The 20,669-nt window shown below is 45.4% G+C and overlaps 3 protein-coding genes and 2 long non-coding RNA genes across 6 annotated transcripts; 3 read left to right on the forward strand and 2 right to left on the reverse strand.

The window, feature by feature from the left end:
• Positions 1–146: 146 nt before the first annotated feature.
• Positions 147–5,112, forward strand: LOC119127325. Its single transcript, XR_005098798.1, has 5 exons — positions 147–296; positions 383–465; positions 4,658–4,769; positions 4,838–4,885; positions 4,948–5,112. It is a non-coding gene; the product is annotated as an uncharacterized LOC119127325 (long non-coding RNA).
• Positions 5,113–5,225: 113 nt separating this feature from the next.
• On the forward strand, positions 5,226–8,643 carry LOC119127418. The gene is made up of 15 exons (XM_037259354.1): positions 5,226–5,253; positions 5,517–5,816; positions 5,890–5,919; positions 5,984–6,118; positions 6,440–6,592; positions 6,743–6,877; positions 6,939–7,087; positions 7,164–7,284; positions 7,357–7,408; positions 7,478–7,544; positions 7,614–7,741; positions 7,812–7,861; positions 7,920–8,093; positions 8,185–8,333; positions 8,408–8,643. Exons 1-15 carry the CDS (start codon positions 5,226–5,228, stop codon positions 8,516–8,518), a joined length of 1,782 nt encoding a protein of 593 aa, XP_037115249.1. The 3' UTR covers positions 8,519–8,643.
• Positions 8,644–9,196: 553 nt separating this feature from the next.
• On the reverse strand, positions 9,197–10,162 carry LOC119127317. Its single transcript, XR_005098791.1, has 2 exons — positions 9,911–10,162; positions 9,197–9,330 (listed from the first exon to the last, which is right to left on the reverse strand). It is a non-coding gene; the product is annotated as an uncharacterized LOC119127317 (long non-coding RNA).
• A 656-nt stretch (positions 10,163–10,818) lies between these two features.
• LOC119127226 (zinc finger protein OZF-like) lies at positions 10,819–12,848 on the reverse strand. Of its 2 annotated transcripts, none has more exons than XM_037259095.1 (2): positions 12,412–12,848; positions 10,819–12,077 (listed from the first exon to the last, which is right to left on the reverse strand). In XM_037259095.1, exons 1-2 carry the CDS (start codon positions 12,491–12,493, stop codon positions 10,837–10,839), a joined length of 1,323 nt encoding a protein of 440 aa, XP_037114990.1. In that variant the 5' UTR covers positions 12,494–12,848; the 3' UTR covers positions 10,819–10,836. The 2 variants fall into 2 exon arrangements, with proteins under 2 accessions (XP_037114990.1, XP_037114991.1); XM_037259096.1 differs by having other exon boundaries at positions 10,819–12,146; positions 12,366–12,432.
• Positions 12,849–13,286: 438 nt separating this feature from the next.
• ckap2l (cytoskeleton associated protein 2-like) lies at positions 13,287–18,369 on the forward strand. Its single transcript, XM_037259000.1, has 9 exons — positions 13,287–13,468; positions 13,949–14,006; positions 14,398–14,461; positions 14,915–15,855; positions 16,380–16,569; positions 16,887–17,042; positions 17,122–17,179; positions 17,268–17,427; positions 17,524–18,369. The coding sequence occupies exons 1-9, from the start codon at positions 13,429–13,431 to the stop codon at positions 17,789–17,791; spliced, it is 1,935 nt and encodes a 644-aa protein (XP_037114895.1). The 5' UTR covers positions 13,287–13,428; the 3' UTR covers positions 17,792–18,369.
• The last annotated feature ends 2,300 nt before the right edge of the window (positions 18,370–20,669 follow it).

Genomic DNA, 20,669 nt, shown 5'->3' on the forward strand with positions numbered 1-20,669 from the left:
CTCAAACAGGTCTTTTTGTTTATGCAGACTGCTCGAAGTGTAAGCCCAAGAGTGGTCCCGCTGTAGTGACGAGTGAGTTGCAGCACACTTATTTGCACTTGAACATCTTGTCATGGTCATGTTTCTCTTTGTGGCCCCAGCCTCCGACTGCCACGAAAACACCTTCCACTATGGCCACTATTGTTATCATTACGAGAAGACGGTTAAAACCTTTGACGATGCCGAGAAGTTCTGTCTTGCCTGGGGAGGCCGCCTGGCTAGCGTCCACTCCAAGAAAGAGGCCCAATTTGTGTATGGTGAGCACCAAGAGGAACCGCCGCAGTCGTCATTTGACTGAAGCTCTTCTTGCCCTGAAGCTCGTGTTCTCCTTCCTTTCCTCAAGATCACTCGCAAACCTTACAATCTGCTTTCGTGGGACTCAAGAAGGAGGACGACGACTACGAGTGGAGTGACGGAACAACTTACGTAAGTGAAATGCCTTTGAAAAAGTCATTGTTCAAAATCTGAGCTGGTCCAAATTTGAGTAGGATAAAAATAAAAGTGGACATAGGAGAAATGTTGCTCGAGGCTTCAAATTTTGGATTGTTTTGGAGGGGAAATGGGCAAAACTTGGGCGCGATTGCCGAGGAAGGGCGTTGGGAAGCCGAGCAGACAGAGTCCAACATGCTCATGTCGTCCGCAGGACTACAAGTGTAAAAATGACACCAAGGGCGACTGCGCGTTCCCAAATTCTGTTGGGGAGTTGAGTGCCAGCTCCTGCACAACGGAGCGGCCATTTGTCTGCAAAACAGGTGCAAACGCCCCTCCCGAGCGCTCCTTCTGCACACATCAAGCATTTGCTCATATTTGTAAACACCATTCCCCCCTCTTCCCCTACAGCCAAGCACGGAGGGGTTCCACAGCTGCCCTCATTAGTCGGCCAACCGGGTAGGTGTCCCGCACTGCCGCCGTCTTACGCTGTCTTGCACTGTCTTACGCCGTCTGGCTCGCAGAATGGACTGCCACATGCGGCTGGTGGCTGAACGACCCAACCAACGACTTCTGCTACCTGATGATCCGCCACCCCACCAAGACCTGGAAGGAGGCGCAAGCCAACTGCCAACGCCTCCACGGGAACCTGATCAGCATCACCGACGACCATGAGCAGACCTTTGTACATGGTAGGCAGCCATTCGTTGGTGTCACGAATGAATGGATGGATGGATGAATGGATGAATCGAACAAATGAATGAATGGTGATGAATGAATGAATCTCTGGAAGATCCTGTTCCACCTTTGCCTTGGGTCCACAGGTTACGTCGGGTCTCTGCCCTCTCTGTGGTTGGGCGCCGATGTCTCCACCACGGAAGATGACGCCCGATGGACTGACGGATCCCCGTTCACTTACAGCCACTCGAGTGCAGGTCGGTCTGAAAGCATGTCTGATGCTTGTCGGCTGCACTTTGGAGGAACGGCGCAGCGCTGAGATCTTGTCTCCCTCCCTCTAGGTGACCCCGAAGAGGGGAAGTGTCTTTCCTTATTCACTGACAGCGGCGCCTGGAAGCACGACACGTGCGACAAGAAGAGAAGCTACGTCTGCAAGAAGATGAAAAAAGGTGAGTAAGTTGTGATGCTCCGCTGGCCGTCATCGTGCATTGACGTCCGTCTGTGCCCTGACGTCCGTCTTTGCCCTGACGTTTGTCTTTGCCCCGACGTCCGTCTTTGCCCCGACGTCCGTCTTTGCCCTGACGTCTGTCTTTGCCTTTCCTCTTGCAGGAGTGGCAGAACCTTCGCTGTCTTCTGACGGTAAGTAGCCTGACAAAATTAGTCACAAATTCTGTGCAATTTTTCTTATTTTATTAAGTACGCAAATGTACTTGAATGTTTTTCGCGTTGACTCGCATGTGGCAATGTTTGTTTCACAACCGTGCTTTATAAAGGTGATTTTTTTTTTTAGGGATCATTTCAAATTGTAAACGTCTCTGATGCCATTGGGCTAACCCAGTGCTTCTCAATTATTTTCTGTGATGCCCCCCCCCTAGGGAGAAGAAAATATTTTGCGCACCCCCCCTTCCATGTTATTAACATTAAAAAAAAACAAAAAATAAATAAAAAAAGATCAACTTACAATAAAGAATAACTTTATTATTAACATTGTTTTTAGTCTGTAACAGATCAAAGTGCATCACTGCCTGAAATTAAAAAATAAATTATAAGTATTCAAACTATAAACATTCTTGACCAACTGCCATTTTATGATGAAAAAAATACATCCATCTATCCATCCATTTTCTTTACCGCTTAGTCCCCACGGGGGTCGCGGGCGTGCTGGAGCCTATCCCAGCCGTCGTCGGGCAGTAGGCGGGGGACATCCTGAACCGGTTGCCAGCCAATCACAGGTCACACAGAAACAAACACCCATACGCACTCGCACTCACACCTAGGGACGATTTGGAGTGCTCAATCGGCCTACCAAGCATGTTTTTGGGATGTGGGAGGAAACCGGAGTGCCAGGAGAACCCCCACGCGGGCCCGGGGAGAACATGCAAACTCCACACAGGGAGGGCCGGAGGTGGAATCGAACCCGCACCCTCCTAGCTGTGAGGCGGACGTGCTACCCAGTGCGCCACCGAGCTGCAATACAAATAAATACAAAAAAATAAAATAAAATAATAATAAACATACATAATATTAACAGCAATAAATAAGATTCAATTCAAAGTAATCAGCAACATTAACTCAGGAGCACAATATATAAAAGAATGTAACCTACAAAACAAAAATGAATAAAACAATTTGTGCTGTTCTTTAATCAAAATGAGGCAGCATTCCACGGCTGCAGGTAGTATCAGCTCTTCTGCAATGGTGGTTTTTTTTTTTGGTTTTTGTTTTGCACTGAGCAATATGGTACGCTGCTTTAAACGATGCTTACAGTGCTTGCTGATTGACTAAAGTAGCATTCACAAAGTGGGATGATTGTTGGCAACCCTGCTCAACATTTTTCCACGGTGTCCCACTGCACTTTTTTTCGCCTTCTCTGTGCTGTGTGTGCGAACGTTCCGTGCGCTCTCCACTGTAGAGCGGAGACTCCTTGCGCACACTCTTCCAGTGATACCGCCACCTACTGCAGTGGATGTCTAATTACCCTTTCATCTAGTACAGCCAAAAGAAAAGCATGTTCCCTGGTGTCACACGCGCCCCCCCTTGGTATCGCGCCGCACTGGGCTAACCTATCAAGTCGAGTCCCGGATCTTCCAATTTGCCCGAGAAAATGTAGATTTGGCCAACCGGGACCCGCAAATTACCCTTTGCTCAAAATGGTGGACTGAAGGGCAAAAACAGGAGTGTGCTCTGATCTGTTCCCCAAATTTTGCCCTCAGCCAACAAGTGTGCTCCCGGGTGGCTCGAGCTCGACTCCAGCTGCTACAAGAAGGTGGTGAAGCCCAACGGTTGGCTGGGGGCCTGGCACCACTGCGTCTGGGAGGGCGGCGACCTGCTCTCCATCACCACCTCGGCCGAGGAGTACTTTGTGAAGGACACCATGGGCGAGGGCACCCGCTTCTGGCTGGGACTCTCCAACCAGGTGAGACGGAAGCGCAAGCAGTCGTGGACTCTGCAGCAACAACTGGAACCGTTTTCTTCCCCCCCCCCCAGAAATGCGACGACGTCTGGTGTCGCTTTGAAGGTGGGAGCCAGAAGCTGACCTGGTCCGATGGCGAGACAATGAAACACACCAACTGGGCCTCAAATCAACTCGAAAGGTAAGCCGTAACAACTTTGCATGCTGTTGTCAGGCGGAGACGCGTAAAGGTTCTGGAACCAATTTTGAGAAGGACCACTCAAGGAAAATGCCTTTTTTTTTTTTTATAATCTACTGACAGCGCCGACGTCGCGTCCTGCGCCTACGTCAACCAAGGGGGAAGGGGTGAGCCCGGCAACTGGAGGTCTGGCTCCTGTGATTCCTCGTTGGCCTACATGTGCAAACGGCCGCTGAGTAAGCCTCCACGTCTGCGGTCACTTTGCCGTTGAAAGGCGCAAACGGTCTTTTTTTTTTTTTTTTGCAGGCTCCTTGGAGGGCCGGACGTATTCCCCCAAAGGTGGTCTTGCTGTAGTGGAGAGTGAGTTGCAGCACGCTTATTTGCACTTTAACCATGTGGTCATGGTTTCCTCCTCAATGTTCTCCATTGTGGCCTCAGCTTCCACCTGCGACACGGGCAACCTACTGTATGGCGATCATTGCTACTTTTACTCGAAGCTGTACAAAGCTTGGGAGGATGCCGAGAAGTTCTGTGTTGGCCAGAGAGGCCACCTGGCTAGCGTCCACTCACTGCAAGAGGCTCAATTCGTGTTTGGTGAGCGCTAAGACGAACCGCCGCAGTCGTCGGTCCCACAAAGCTGCCGTCATTTAGCCGAAGCTCTTCTTGCCCTGAAGCTCTTGTTGTCCTTCCTTTCCTCAAGATCACTCGCAAAGCGTTTGGTTTTCTTGGCTGGGACTGAAGAAGAAAAGCAACGACTATGAGTATAGTGACGGAACAGCTTTTGTAAGTAAATTGTTGATGGACTTTGGAAAAGTCATTCTGCACGAGCTAGGTTGGGAAAGTTGAAATTTGAGCACAACAATTGCGCGGAGGAAGGGCGTTGGGAAGCCGAGAGTCCAACACCCTCATGTCGTCCGCAGGACTACAAGGTCTGGCAAGATGACACCACGGGGGACTGCGCATTCCCAAATTCTGTTGGGAAGATCGGCGGCAGCCCCTGCACAACGAAGCGGCCATTTGTCTGCAAAACAGGTGCAAAAATGTCCCTTCTGAGCACTCCTTCATGCATTTACTCATTCGCGCTCCTTTACCCCCTGCAGCCAAGCGTGGAGGGCCTCGACAGCTGCCACCATTAGCCAGCCAACATGGTAGGTGTCTCGCACCGTCGCCGTCTTCTACGCTGTCTTATGCTGTTTTGTCTGTCTCGCAGGCTGGACTGACAAATGCGGCTGGTGGCTGGACAACCCCTCGGACGACTTCTGCTACCTGTTCAACTTTCAGCCCACCAAGACCTGGCAGGAGGCGCAAGCCGACTGCAAAGGCCGCCAAGGGAACCTGCTCAGCATCGCCGACTCGCGCGAGCAGGGCTTCGTACACGGTAGGGGGCCATGAATTAAAATATATTGGCCATAAACAAGTGGATCAATTCTTATTCTCCGACATGAAGCAAACGAGAAATAGAAGCTAAAGTAAATCGAAAAAGGCGTCATGTCTTCGTACGCGGTCTTCATACGCGGTAGGCTGGCCATGAATTTGCTAAGTCTTTGAGGAAAAACCTTTTTTTCCTGCTGCGCCTTCCTTTCCAACTCAAAACCTGATAAACCCGAGCGAGATATGGCCAGCGTTGCTCGGTTGTTGTTTGTTTTTTTGGTTGTTGTTTCACTCTCTGTTGCAGTATTGTTAGCGCTTTGTCACGGCTGTGCCGCACCCATCGAGTTGTAGTGCAGAGTCAAGTGTGAGTCGTTTTGGAATCTTGCATGTTCTCCTTGGGATCCAAAGGTATCGCCAAGCTTCTGGCGATGAATGATACCCTGTGGTTGGGCGCCGACGCCTCCATCAAGCGTGACGGCGACAAGTGGACTGACGGATCCTCCTTCTCTTACCTCCGCCCGAGTGCAGGTCGGGCTGAGGCGGTTGTCAGCTGCACTTTGGAGGAACGGATGAGCGCTCAGATCTTGTTTGCCTCCCTCCCTCCAGGTGTCCCTGAAGGGGGGAAATGTCTTTTCTTGCTCACTGGCAGCGGCGACTGGAAGCGCGACACGTGCGACAAGAAGAGAGGCTACGTCTGCAAGAAAAGAGGTAAGTGAGATGTGACGCCCCGCGGTGGACCGTCATCACGTGTCGACATCCACTTTCTGGTTCCCGCTTCTAGGAAAGACACATCAGCTGCCGCCACATGACGGTAAGTCGCCTTCAACGTCTGTGTAAAAAAAGACGGAGAGAAGTCAACGGTTGTGCTCTCACAGGCTACAAGAAGAAGCTTGTCTGCCAAGACGATTGGAAATCCCTCGAATGTCCCGATGAAAGAGTCATCCGCATACGGTCGGCTTTCCATGGACGGGAGCGTGGCGACGTCTGTCCGAGTGGCGGCGGATCACGCGGTAAGTGGCATCGTTGTTTTTGGCTCGCTGTCACGAGGTTTTCACACGCCGTCAGCGTTGGCGGTAACTCGTTTGTAACATATAACTCAATATCAAAATGCATGGACGTGTGAGCGATGGCAATAGAAAATGTTTATTTGACCTTTTCTTTGAATAAAAATAGAAAACGATGAAAAAGAGCTGAGCCGTGCGCTTTTTGGATTCCTCGTTTTCTAATAGTCATTAACCATTAAAATCCCCTACGTCCTGTGACAAGTTGAAGTCAGTATGTAAGTGTGCGAATAAAATGCGTGTGAAATGGTGGTGTGTTGTCACTTGCAGGTGGCTGCAGGGTGGAAGGGGCTCTCCGTCACTTCAGAGGATTGTGTGACAACTATCAGATTTGCCCCATTTACCCCATTTACTTTACGGATACGGACTCCTGCCCTGGTGTCTCCAAATACCTCCGCGTCGTCTACAGCTGTGAGAAGAAAGGTGGGCTTCACATCCTGACACTTGCAGATGATGTGCAAGGAAAGAATCCAACGGATCCCCAGATAGAGCGTCGGCTAGGAACGGGTGACCAGACATGAGAATGAATGAGCGAGCGTGCCTTCCACATTGTCTTTTTTTGTCTTTCCTCAGTGTGTCTTGATAGTCTGGGCATCGCTGACGGGAGAATCCCAGACTCCTCTTTTTCCGCCTCTTCCTCTGCGATCAATGCCGAACCTCACAAAGCGCGTCTGGGGGGCAGCGGTTGCTGGAGACCCTCCGAAATGTGTACGTAAAAACAAAAGTTGTGGTTTGGTATCCTGAGCAATGGAATGCCTTCCGCCCTCAGTCGGCAGCTGGATCCAGGTGAACCTCGGTCAGAACTTCAAGGTGACAGGCATTGAGACCCAGAGCTGTACATACCGATTGCCAAGTTCCAGCGTATTTGCGATGCAGTTCAGTATTGACGGAATGACTTGGTATGACCACCCAAAGCAGGTGAGCGGCCGCTGACTCTCGACTTTGTCGTCCAGGCTGCTGTCGTTCCTTGCAAACGCGCGTGTTTTGTTTCCAGCCTTCTGTGGGGACGTATATTCTAACCAGGCCCGTGTTCGCCCAGTACGTCCGCCTCCTGCCAATGTTTTTGGGCCTACGCTTTGACGTCTTGGGGTGCACGTCTGACGACACCCCTCGCAGTGAGTACGACGTTTGGAGTGCAGTGAGAAACTAGCAAGAAACGGGCTTTGATTTTCCCTTCTGACCCACAGACATCTTATGCAGCAGCACAGCCGCCGACCTCGGCCTCGACGGTTCAATGACGTGAGTCGGACTTGATAAGACGTTTCTTGCCGAAAAGCCTCCTCCTTACTAGACAAACTACTTCCGCAGGGTGCGGTGCCCACTGGGCTGCGCCCAAGCTGACTGCGCAGTCTACGGAACACGGATCTACGACCAAGTATGTTAATTACCGCACGACCTGCAAGCGGAGTTCTTGTTCTATGTCTGAGACGTTCTCTGAGTGCAGGACTCAAACATCTGCGCGGCCGCTATTCACTCGGGCATCATTGAGATTGGAGGAGATGTGACTTTGCTGAAGACACTGCCACAGAAAGCCTACAACGGCTCCACCTGTAACGGAATCACCTCAAAAGTGTGCGTGCTCCGCTTTCACTGGCGAGTCCACTTAAAGATGCCCGGCTCATTCTCACTTTACTGTCTGCAGATATGTTAACAAATTGGCTCCGTCTCCGTCTTACACTTTTGCTGACACGGGTGAGTAGAATGTCCAGAATAGAAAGCATTTCTTCACGTGACGCCATCTTGCACGCAGAGCCGAGATGCTTGGGACCTGACTGGGAGGAGTTTGCGGACTTCTGCTACAAACGTTTTGATGATACAAAGACGTGGTACGGCGCTCGACACTCCTGCTGGGGTCTCGATGCCAATCTGGTGTCCATTCGCTCCGAGGCTGAGCGGGATTGGCTGCACGACCTCGTGAAGCTTGGTGCGTGCGCGCTAGGCGTCGCTCACATCGGCTCGATATCTGCCATATCTGGAAAACGAATGAGAGCTCTGTTGCCGTTTGTCCTCTGCAGCCCCTGGAAACACGACGTGGACCGGACTGAACGACCTGGTCAATCGCGGCAGATTCGTGTGGTCGGACCGCCAGAAGGTGACCTTCACAAACTGGGCTCCGGGAAAACCTACCGGCCTGATGGAGAATTGCGTGGCCACCTTGAGCCAGGTAGGTGCAGAAAAGATTGACCCGCTCGCCGAAGACAAGTTTAGATTTAAAATCAATCTCATTTTGACTTTCAGTCTGGCAAATGGAAGAAGATGTCCTGCATGGAATTAAACGGCTACGTGTGCAAGATGCCCACAGCGCGTTACACGCGGGATATAAAAGGCGCCAATGGAAGTTGCGAGTAATCATATGAATGCAATTGACCTTGCATGATCATTCTGCTTGGTTTACCATGCATTTTGATTGACTGATTGATTTACCATGCATTATTATGATTGATTTACCATGCAGTAGTCATCTTGTTAGAGTTACCATGTGTTATTATTCTGTTTAAGTTACCATGCATTCTTCTTCTTCTTGACTTAACGTGATATTATGATTTACCATGTGTTATTATTCTGTAAGTTACCATGCATTCTTCTTCTTCTTGACTTAACGTGATATTATGATTTACCATGCATTATTATTATTTTGTTCAATTTACCATGCATTATTATGATTGATGAACCATGCATTAGTCTTTTTGTTAGATTTACCATGTGTTGTTATTCTGTTTAAGTTACCATGCATTCTTCTTTTTGACTTAACATGTGATATTATGATTTACCATGCATTATTATTATTTTGTTCAATTTACCATGCATTATGATTGATTAACCATGCATTCTTCTTCTTGACTTAACATGTGATATTATTTTGTTCAATTTAACATGTTATTATTCTTAGATTTACCATGCATTTTCATAATTGATTTCTTATATTTCATTTACTTACCATGCATTATTATTCCATCTGTTGTTTGACCATGTTTAATTGACCCCAAAAAAACAATAAAATAATAAAGACAATTGGTGTCACCTGTTAACTCATTGAATAGTTTACTGATTTGGACAGGGCAATTTTATAATCTGGTCAATTAGATCATACTTTATTACTCCTGATGTACGAGTATTAGTCAGACCTCCTCATGACGCCATTTTGGTGCATTTTTGCATGGCTCTTTGTAACAATTTGGAAAAAAAGATGTACTCTATTGCTTTTGTAACAATTTGGAAAAAAAGATGTACTCTATTGCTTTCCACGGCATGAAATCCATCCATTGTCCTGAAGTGCTTATCCTCACGAGGGTCGCAGCTAGCCTATTCCAGCTGGGGGCACATCCTGAACTGGGTGCCAGGCAGTGGCAGGACCCACATCATTCCCATCACCCCCCTTCCAAAAAAAAACTGAAAACAAGTCGGAGCGGTCAATCGGCCTATCATGAATGTTTTTGAAACGTGGGAGGAAACCTACGCATGCAGACATGCAAACCCCACACAAGATGGCACCAAAGCCTGCGCTTAATGTACTGCACAAATCAAGCATTAGATATCAGAATTCCACCACACTAGTGTCATGTAAAAAAAAAAAAAAAGTCACAAGATGACAACCATGGGAACAAATTGATGGCATCATGACCCCTGACAGTTTCATGCAAAGATGTGCACTGCACTTTTGAAGCACTGAACCGAACTGACCCAAATTGCAAATAGGCTACGTAATATACATCTGTTTTTTTTTCATGCTCACTGTGGTACCTCTTTTTATTTTTTGCTTTTGAAAGCTTTTGATTGTACAGACCACTAGTGGTAATGCTAGGATTGGACAAACCTTCACACATCATAATACAACGGAAGCAAACTAACTCAAAACATACATTTAGCATACGCAAGCAGAAATAACAAATGGTCACATCATAAAGATTTAATTGCAGGCAAACAATACTATAAATATCATAAGCACACAATATAGTATAAAAGAACGTTCTTTTTGACAGCCTCTGTGGTTGCCAATCAGTGCCGGCTCTACGCAGGGGCAAGAAGGGGGGGTATATCTGTGTTTCTTTTCTTCTTCGTCGGTACTGTCTTGGTCTTCTTCGACGTCGTCACCTTATAGCGTTTACGAACTATAATAGCGCACTAGTGTCATCTAGTGGTCTGAAATGATTGCTGTCAGGACACGAATACAAAGGGTACAAGCGTTTTTGATTTTTTAAACCAATGAGTCACATTTACTGACAGCCATGTTTCTTGAAGATGGTCATTTTCAAAACAGAATGTCATTGCCATTCAAAATAACTAAAACAAAACTCAGATAAAACAGCATTTCCAGTTTGAGATAAATAGATCTAAGTAGTTGAATAAAGGCAAATATTACATCATCCCAAATCCAAATGATGTGTAAATGTATAAGTACTGTAGCTCTGAGCTCAAATGCAAATTTGGGGCCCAGCTGCACACAAGTGGTGGGACCCCTTCAAATTTGCTGAGGTCATCTTTGAGGTGAAGCGTGCACAATGTAAAAAGAATGGGTCCTAAGATTGACCCAGAAAGTGGGCCAGACTACAACTCACAGTGGAACAACCAGAAAATCAAGGGCATAAGCTAAACATAACAAAAAAATAATGCATCTGAATTGACACTGTTGAAGAAAAACAAGTTTTTTCCCACTCTGTTTTTGCGGATCAACAAAATTCTTGCACTCCAGTGTGAGATCTCATGTGTATTACCATGTTTACCTTTTGAGTGAATCTTTTACCACACTCAGAGCAATGAAAGGGTTTTTCTCCAGTGTGCGTTCTCATGTGTTTGACCATGGTTGCTTTGACAGAGAACGTTTTACCACAAGTTAAACAACGAAAAGGTTTCTCCCCAGTGTGCGTTCTCATGTGTATATCGAGATTGACTTTTCGAGAAAACGCCGTACTACAAACGGAGCAAATGAAAGGTTTTTCTCCTGTGTGTGTTTTCACGTGTGACGCCATATGATGCCTTTGTGAGAAGGTCTTACCGCAAGTTGAGCAAGCGAATGGTTTTTCTCCCGTGTGCGTTCTCAAGTGCGATACTAGACGATGCCGTTCCGAGAAGGTTTTACCGCATGTTGAGCAAAGAAAGGATTTTTCCCCTGTGTGTGTCCTCATGTGTTTGACTATGTTTAGCTTGAGAGCAAATTTTTTACCACACAATGAGCAACGGAAGGGTTTTTCTCCAGTGTGCGTCCTCATGTGCGATTGCAATGTTTTCTTTTGAGAAAATGTTTTACCACAAAATGTGCAACAAAAGGGGGTTTCACCTGTGTGTTTTTTCATGTGTGATTTCATATATTCCTTGAGAGAAAACGCCTTACCGCAAGTTAAGCAACTAAAAGGTTTTTCTCCTGTGTGTGTTCTCATGTGTCTAATCATGGGTCGATTTTGAGCAAATTGTTTTCCGCAAATTGAGCAGCTGAAATGTTCTTCAGATGTGTGACATTTACGTGTGTGAGAAGTTTTCTTTTTAGGAGCTGCCTCCTTCTCTCCACAATTCAACTGCTTGTCCTCGTAATCTGCGTCATCCCTCAAAGGTTCTTCGATGCCATCGGTGTCCGACAGCGGAGATAACGGATTGTTCGGCAGTGTACCTCCACTTGTGCTGTCGTGGTTAATCTGCGACCACTGGGGTGTTTCATCTTCATCATCGTCACACTTCACAGAGACCACAATCACTGGCAACTTGCTGACATCCATTTGCTCTTCTTCCTCAATGTGGAGATGGTCCTCTTTTTTGAAGTGAGCGGGATGTTCTTCCTCCTCTTCACTCTTCACAACAGGTAGTGGCAACTTGCTGATGTCAATTTCCTCTTCTTCCTTGATGTGGGGAAGCTGTGAATTGTCCTGCTGCGAAAGCAAGCTCCTCCACTCCTGACGAGCACTTGGCTGCTGGACATCTCCAGGACACAAGTAACACAAACACAATTTGGCACATGTCATGTGGGGCATATACATAATACTGTTGACTATTTCACTTGCAAAAGTACTATTTTCATGAACACTTAGACCTACCACGCTACTGCACTTTAATGTTGGTCATTATGGTGGGACTTGGAGCACTATTTATTATAGACACATTACAATTTATGTAATCGTCTTTTGGAAGAGTGATTCCCAAATATTTGAACTTTGTTTACCGTTACAATGAATGAGATTGTGTTCACCCAAGAGTGGCGGGGGAGCACGAGATCAAATGTGTTAAATGATCAGCCAGCAAGAATGTGAGCAAACCTTGGAAGTGTGGCATTGTTTGACGTCGTTGTCGCTCGTTGTCCTCTCTCGCCGGACAAAATTGCTTCTCGTACGACGCCATGGTTAACACGCTGATTTCGTTCGCTAAAATCTAAGAAAAGGTTCTTCCCAATAAAAAAGTGTGTGTACATTTGTTTCCGTCTAGGACTCCTAACATTCGAGGACATTCCAAATCAAAATTGCCTTTCGCCACACGCCGAGCAACTAACGGGTTTTTCCTCATGCGTGTTACCATGGGTGACACTATGCTTTTCTTCAATCCCACGAATTGATTAAGTGATTGCAATTATTCCTTCAATCATCGGAATATTTCGTCGACGCCCACAATCGTTGTTCCTTATTAACTCGTTGAACATTTTTGACGTCATTGCAGAAGACGCAAGACTTGAACCTTTTCTTCTTCTTGTTCTTTCTAATCTTCTTCTTTCTAATCTTCTTCTTCGTCTTCTATTTCTTCTTCTTCTTCTTCTTTTTAGACGGTAGGCATTTGACTAATAAGGCGCATTACCATCACCAACTGTGGTGGAATGTAAGTTCCTCCCTCTTCACCCAGAAAAATAAGCAATCCAACACATTCTAAACATTATATCCCATTTCCACCTCCGTTTTCTTGATGTTATTATAAGAGATATGAAACCACCCCATTTTTTCCACCTTTTTAAAATTAATTTATTTTTAGACTCTTTTTTAAAAAAACAAAACTAATAAACTAACATTCAGTCATTCTTGTAATATTTCGATTTTGTTTATTTCCGTCATACGCGTATTTTTGTTTTAGAAAGGTCGTTTGATTGTTTGTGAACGTTTCCGCCAATCCCCTACAAGTGCAAGAATTGACGTTGCGCAAATTCAAAACTGTCCAATCAGCGATGAGCAGAACGAGGCGACCCGGTTCTTTCAAAGCCGTTTGTCCAGTGCGCATTTGGTCTTGCTGTTTGGAAGCTAACCGCTCTTATTTCCATGTAAACGTGCTAGAAGATAAGCAGTTCAAAAAATATGGACCAAGATGCCCCCATCAACGTCGAGAGCAGAAAAGGTCTGAAAAGCGTGTTTGGGTCAATGACGACGTTATTTAGCCTAGCTGCTAATGCTAATTATGCATTCGCGGATGACGAAGAGAACGATGATAATAGAATTTATAGACTCCCCGTATAACACGATGTATGAAAACCCTGTTGATATGCTGTCTGTACGATGTTGCTCATTAAATGTCATATTTGAACGATACAGCGCAAATTGAGCGGCACGAATACTGATAACGTTTGCTGTATGTTAATGTAGTCATGTTGATTCTTGATAGACGAGCAAATGACACCACAAACTCATACACAGTTATTAAAATCCACTGGATTTAATATATGAAGGGAATCTATGACATTTCGTGCCAAAAAATGAATCCAAGAGAAATGAACAAAACTGCTTAATGCATGAGGAATTTTACTTGAAAAACAACATATAAACTCCCTGTAAACATTGATAGCAATTAGTATGTCACTGACCTTTGTTTGTGTCACAGAACTGCGCAAGAAGAAGTTCATGGAATACTTGAAGAATAAATCAAAGTACAACTCAATGTAAGAAGTTATATTCAAAGTCAAAGTCTGCTTTATTGTCAATTTCTTCACATGCCAAGACACAAAGAGATCAAAATAACGTTCCCACGGTGACAAGACATAGTACACAATATGCATACAAGTAAACACAAAAAATAACAAGAAGAAGGCATAAACAAAGAATAAATAAGAGTGATGAATAAATAATAAATAAACAAATAACATAATAAATAAGAGGAGCAAAAATGGAGCAAGTGTGCAAACGGCAGACGGTCAGAAATAGCGCAAAAGATTGTTATCTTTCCTCAATAGGAAGTGCTTTCTCTTCAGTGGAAAACATTGGACACATCCTGTTTGCATCTTGGCAGAGGTCTGCTCTCTGTTGTTGAAATGAAAACATTTGTCTTTACAGACCAAACATCGATGAGTGTGCAGGGAAGAAGCCAGAGACTACAAAATCGACATCTGCATTACAGGTTTGTGACAGTGAATTTTAACCGGGAGTGGAATTAAATTGCTTGAAACCGCTTTTTTTTTTTTTTTTCTAGATTCACAACAAGCTCGCATTACAACAAGCATCAGTTTGACAGTTTAATTTGTGGCCACCTTGCAGCGCTTATCTAGCAATTTTTTTCAACTCACAATTGCGGGGGGGGGGAAAATGGCTGAATGATAGTATCACTGAAATACCACGAGTTTTTTTTTTTAAGAAAATATGCGACTGCAACTGAAGGGATATTTTGAATTCTTTAAATTGTTTTTAACCCCTTTTTGTTCTTTTGGATATCTTTCTTTTCTTTTTTGTTGTATTAGTTCTTCACCCCCCCCAAAGCTCATTCTAATTCTTTACTATCACTTGAAAGCAAAACAAACAAACAAGGGAAATAATGTCATAGTGTAGAGACATTTCATCATCTTTTGTCTTTCAGCTCATCAGGGGCAAAGAAAATCAAGCTCCTGCCACTAGTTTCCGTCATGAAGCCAAAAAAGTCCAACCCTTGGGTCTTACCGACAACCAAAAGCCCCCCAGAAAGCCATTTGTCTTTCGGAACAAAGAGAACGTACTGACTGAACGCAGTCGGCCTACACAGTCGACAGTCTGTAAAAAGCCAACACTCAGAGGAACATACACTGTTCCCACTCTGAAGGCAAGCACTTTTCCCCCAAAAGCGCCAAAAGTCAGGATACAGCCCACAGGAAAAGTATCTTCCAACCTTTCAATGGCCAAAAACCCAAGCACTACTTCTAGGCCACCGTCAAAACCCACCGTTTCTTCTCTTCTAAAGACTTATACCTCCCGGCTGAGTCTAGGACCCATGGTGAAGACCAGGACAGGGCTCGTCCCTGCCTTAACCTATCCTCGGGTCCCGAGATCTCTCCCTGCGGCGGCGGCGGACGCCAAACTTGTTCCATCGAGTTCTGCTGTCACGTCCTCCAAGGCTCTGGTGAAGAAAAACCCTCTTCACCAGAGACCAGTTGTCCCTCGAGAGCTCAAGTCCACCCTTGGTGAACAACCGCCTTGTAAAAGCAGAGCCAAATCAACGGCGGTGCCCTCGTCGCACGCACGACCTTTCGCCAGGCTGCCCGACAAAACGACCAATCAGCCTGCCAAGCGCACGTCTCAACCTCAAGGAAGGCCGACGACTCAGAAATCAGGAGTAGGCGGACGCACGTCTCAAGCGGCGGCGAGCAGGAAACCTACGGTGGCCAAACCTAAGCTGGCTGACGTGGCTCCGAAAGGAAAGAGCGCCTCGGCGGCAAAGCGGACGGAACCGTGCGCCATTGTTGTAAGCCAATGCAAATTGGAGAGCAAATCAACAAAGTCTCAAACAGTGGGGAGGAAGATGGCCGCTGAGCAAGCAGAGAGAATGTAAGTACATGGTCCTGGAGTGTGATCAGTGATCCCAAAAGTGAACTTTTTCCCAAGCAGTTCAAGAAGATACATGTCTTAAACCAAACATTCCTGCGGTGAATGTATAAAGAGTTGACTCAGCCCGTTGTTTGCACCAGATTGTTAAATTAAACAGCAACAAGATTGCTTACCTAGTTTATCTATCTTACTATTTTATCTCAGTAAGATTGCTTACCTATTTTATCCCTGCATTATATCTTCTATAATGAATCGAATTTATTTATTTACTTTTCTTCCAAAAATATACAATAGCGACAGCCCTCACAAAATGGACTTTGAAATTAGATCCCGTAACGCCTTTTATTTTGGTGCTCGGGGCGACGTCGCATTTTCTCCCTGCGGCTCCATTTCGAAGAACTATAAAAGGGTCACTTGTGCAATCGCGTGTGAAAAGTTGAAGAATTGGCCAAAACAGGATGTTGTCTGTCATACTCAGCAAAGTTTGACTGGAAATTCATGATAACTGCGACGCATGTTTTCAGGAAGAAACTGCAGGAATGGCGGGAAGCCAAAGGCATTTCCTACAAGCGCCCTCCCATGCAGACCAAGCCTTCCGTTGGACGTGTCCTCTCGCGACCCCACTCAAGCACCCTGAAGGCTCAACAGGATGCTGGCTTGTTCGTCCGTGACGTGGACAGGTCACTGTCTGACTGCATGAAGCTGCTCACTGAGGTAGCTTCACATGTTCACATGTGGCCATGGAATTCATCGTTTCCTCTGAGCTGGAAAGGGCCTCGTGTTAGGCAATGGTCCAAGTGTGCTAGTTGTCCAAGCAAACCAGACATCCAGTCAGATGTTGCGTACGTACTCGTCTGCTTTTCATTTGACCACACGTTCTACATGGATGAGGCTAAATTCCGAGGTATTTGGCCTTTTGTCGTTGATTCTTATCGGGGTGTGAGATGAGTACTCCTTACAGTAAAAGTGATCTTACAGGACACATCCTGATCAAATGTTAATGCCACGGCACCATCTCGGACCCCCAACAGGGTTGTCCAGCGCAGGTGAAAGAGGTCCTCTCACGGCTGCCGCCAGTGTCCCAGAAGTTTGCCAAATTCTGGATCTGTAAGGCCCGCCTGATGGAGCAAGAGGGTGACCTGGATGTCCTTCCCATGTATGAGGAAGCTGTTCGTATTGTGTTGGAGGTGAGCGCGACCAATCAGCTCGTTTGAATGTGCGTGTTGGTGTCGTGCTTAAAGGAGCGTCTCCGTTCAACCACTGCAGCCCGTGGAGGAGCTACGCATGGTGGTGTTTGACATTCTGAAGAAGAAGGAGACCAAAGGTAGTTAACAGCTTTACAGTGCTGCTCTTTTGGCCAGCAACAGTACAGCGGGTCAAGTGAACAGTATGTGGGTTTTTTTTCTCGTCAGCCAGCGAGGGAGATGACGCGGAAGCAGACGGCACTCCGAGCAAAGGCCGACAGATAGAGAATGGCCAAGACCCGACGGTGACACCCCCTGTGCGGGTTCTCATCTCTGGGGAGGCGGGGGCCTCATCCACGGTCAAGTACAAGATCACTGACACTCCCGGGTGGGTACTTCTACTCTATCATCGAAAAGGATGGATGGAGAGAGAAGTCTAATTGGCATGGCAACATTGTTTTGTGGCCTCCTTTCTCTCCCGCAGCCCCCCGTCGAGGCAACAACAGGAGCCGGGACGGGCGGACGGCCACGAGGTCCGCTTCTTCACACCTGTGCGCCGCTCCATACGCATCGAGGGCACGTCGCGGTGCTACCCGACCTCCCTGCAGGAGCACGGCCAATGCGTGGCGTCCTTCGCCGAGTTACTGGCCACCGAGGAGGAAGAGGAGGCCCGGGGCGACACGCTCTTTGTCTACAGGAAGAACGAGGCGCTCAAAGATAGAATGCATGTCCGGCTGGTGAGTGATTATTAGCAGTTATGATTGACGTTGCTCTTCATTGCTGTTCCAATGTACACTTCCCGGCTTTGCCGTCTTTCCCCATCTCCCATCCCATTCAAATTGAATTCTTGCTGATATTTTTCACATTTGCCCCGAATTTCTCCGAATTGTACATTCAAGTGAGACGTTGAACAGAAAATGTTCTTCATTCTGTCATTCTGGACATCTCGGGACACGTGTTCCAGAAATGTCCACATTTTGCATGATCCCTGACAGCGTCCCCAAACGAATGCCGATATTTTACGTCGACATGTCCCGTTCGAGAATTCTCAAATGATTTGAAGCATTTTACTTCACTTCTTCTACTTCAAACTGTTCAGCTCATTCAGGACTTTTTGAAGAACTTTGTGTTTTGTACATTGCATTAAGTGCCTGGAATGGATTTTGTTTTCCTTTAATAATGTGCTATCGCACTATTTTCATTGACTATTTGTATAGTCTATAGTTGAATGTGACAAAATATTCGATTTTTAATGAAGAATGGAAAAACTAGAAAAGCTTAATGTTACAAGGTGTCACACATTTTCAATAAAATGAAACCAGTTAAGTCAATTTTGATTTGGTATCAGACTTATTTTAAAAAATGGTTGACTTCATTTCATGTAGAAAATGGCAGAAAATGTGTCACTCTGCAAAAGCGCATTTTTGACATTTTCAGTGTCAGGCTCTGGTACAGCTGTGACTTTTTTGAAACGGCTATAAATAACGTTACAAGATTTTACTCTCCACACCAGCACCAAGACGCTTTACAGCACTGTTGCGTCATCTTTGAGAAATACTTGACAAAGCATCGCCGGTGGTGAGTAATGTTTTGTTGTTTTTAATTTGCTTTTTTATGTTTTGTACTAGCGGCTCGGTGGCGCACTGGGTAGCACGGGGGGTGCTATGGCTGCGGGCGAGGCAGGGAAAGTGTGAGTTACTCAGAGAATGTTTGAATATTTGAAGCAGGGTGATGCTTAAGGAAGATGTGACAATATTTGCATGAAGGATCAAAGGCACCGATGAGGAAAAAAAAGTATAACCAAAACGTCAAAATAGAGGATGACGTTTGCGCAGCGTTGTTTGTTGGTATTGTTTGTGAGCTGTCTCTCTGCTGTTTTTGTGTTGTCTGTGTGCTGTAAGTGTCATGTGTTAAAAGGATGAAATTGGCAAATATAGGCGCACTAAAGAATTTATTAGACTGTAGTCTGTCTGATTTGCACCGCCAAACAAGAACGATTTTGTAAAAATAGGAAGTGAAAAAAAAAAAGCAAGCAATTTGTTTGTGGGCAGAAACTGGTCCACACTGCATTAATGCCTAGCCTTGATGAAACAAAATTTGAGAGATGGAAAGAACTTGCTTTCTGGAATTGGATGAAGAAAAATGATAAAATAACGACATTTCGAAGCTAAATTTAAAGGGAATAGTCGATTGGTTGTGTCAAGACTATACAAGTTTTTACATTTGAGAATAAGAGAGCGATTGAGTTGAAGTTAAGAAACAACAATTAACTATGATATTAATTTACTGGCGGTTATTTTGTTGGTTTTTATCTTTTCATCTTGATTGGTTTGACACCTTGAGGAAGGAAAAATTAGGACGAGGAACACTGGTTGAGACAACCAGTTACACACGCAAAACATGTGTGCACTGGGACACTGAGAAGCATTTTGAAAGGTGTGTCAAATTAAATGAAGAGGAAATCATATGTAGTAATACAACACTTTACTACATATGGATTCTCTAAATCATACAATTGAGTCAAATAAAACGTACATTTGGATTTTTATTCAAATTTCTAAGATTCTTGTGAGAAACAGTGAGAAAATGATTGAAAAGTAACTCAAGAAACTACAACTACGCTAGTTGTGGAAGCAGTCCAATTGATATGCACGTGTGCAGGGCGCACACACACACACGAGACTGATAAGGTGTCAAGAGGTAACAAGCTTGCAGACGGAACCGCATAGCTGTAGTGCAAAAGACGCTTCAAATTTTATACACACAAGAAGCAGATGAAATGACTGAAACGTTTTTAAAGATGTGCAGCGACAAAGTCCATCGACTGAAATTCAATTATGGACGAAAAGAGGGGCAAGAGTAGAGAATGGCATCTATAAATGACCAAAAGAGACTGACCTATCATACAAATGAACCGATACAAATGGGCAGCAATAGTGAGCCATGGTGTTGTCACATGGTGTAGAGTAGACACATGGCTCAACAGGGGGGATGAAAGGGGAGTTCAGTCAGCTTTATAAAACATATGAATTTGATTCATATTCAAAACATTTATATAAAAAAAAAAATAATAATTTGGAGAGCTTGTTTAACGTGCTAAACTCAATCCACAGGGTTATAATGCCTGGTCATAAGAGTAGATGCATTCTCAAAATGGATTGAATTGGCTCCAACCAAAACACCGGATGCTTGAAGGGAATTACTTTGGCTAGAGGGCAAATGCAGCCAGTGAAAGATGGCCAGTACAATCCGATTTTACTGACTATATCAAATCTCAAAAGTAACCCATACTCATTTCGAACAGTGGGAGATTTCGGATCTCCTGCTTTGCAATTACCAGGTTGTGAGGGGGTCTCATCGGTCAAGGATTTTTATCTGGTGTTAGGTGTAGATGTACAAGGTGAAGACCCCTTGGGGCTGATAAAGATAAAAATGTGAATATAAATTAGTTGACCAAATTGCAGCAGGATGGGAGTCTTCCATTTGCTGGTGGTGTACGATAAACAAAAAGGTAGACAGGATAAATTACATCCATTACAACGTGCAAAAATTGGGCAATTGGAGACAAGCGGGGCTTGAGGCAGTGCATGAACCGCTAGCCACAACTTCCCTAATGGCCTTCCAGAATCG

This window comes from Syngnathus acus, chromosome 9, assembly GCF_901709675.1.
Source record: "Syngnathus acus chromosome 9, fSynAcu1.2, whole genome shotgun sequence".
Classification (NCBI taxonomy): Eukaryota; Metazoa; Chordata; class Actinopteri; order Syngnathiformes; family Syngnathidae; genus Syngnathus; species Syngnathus acus.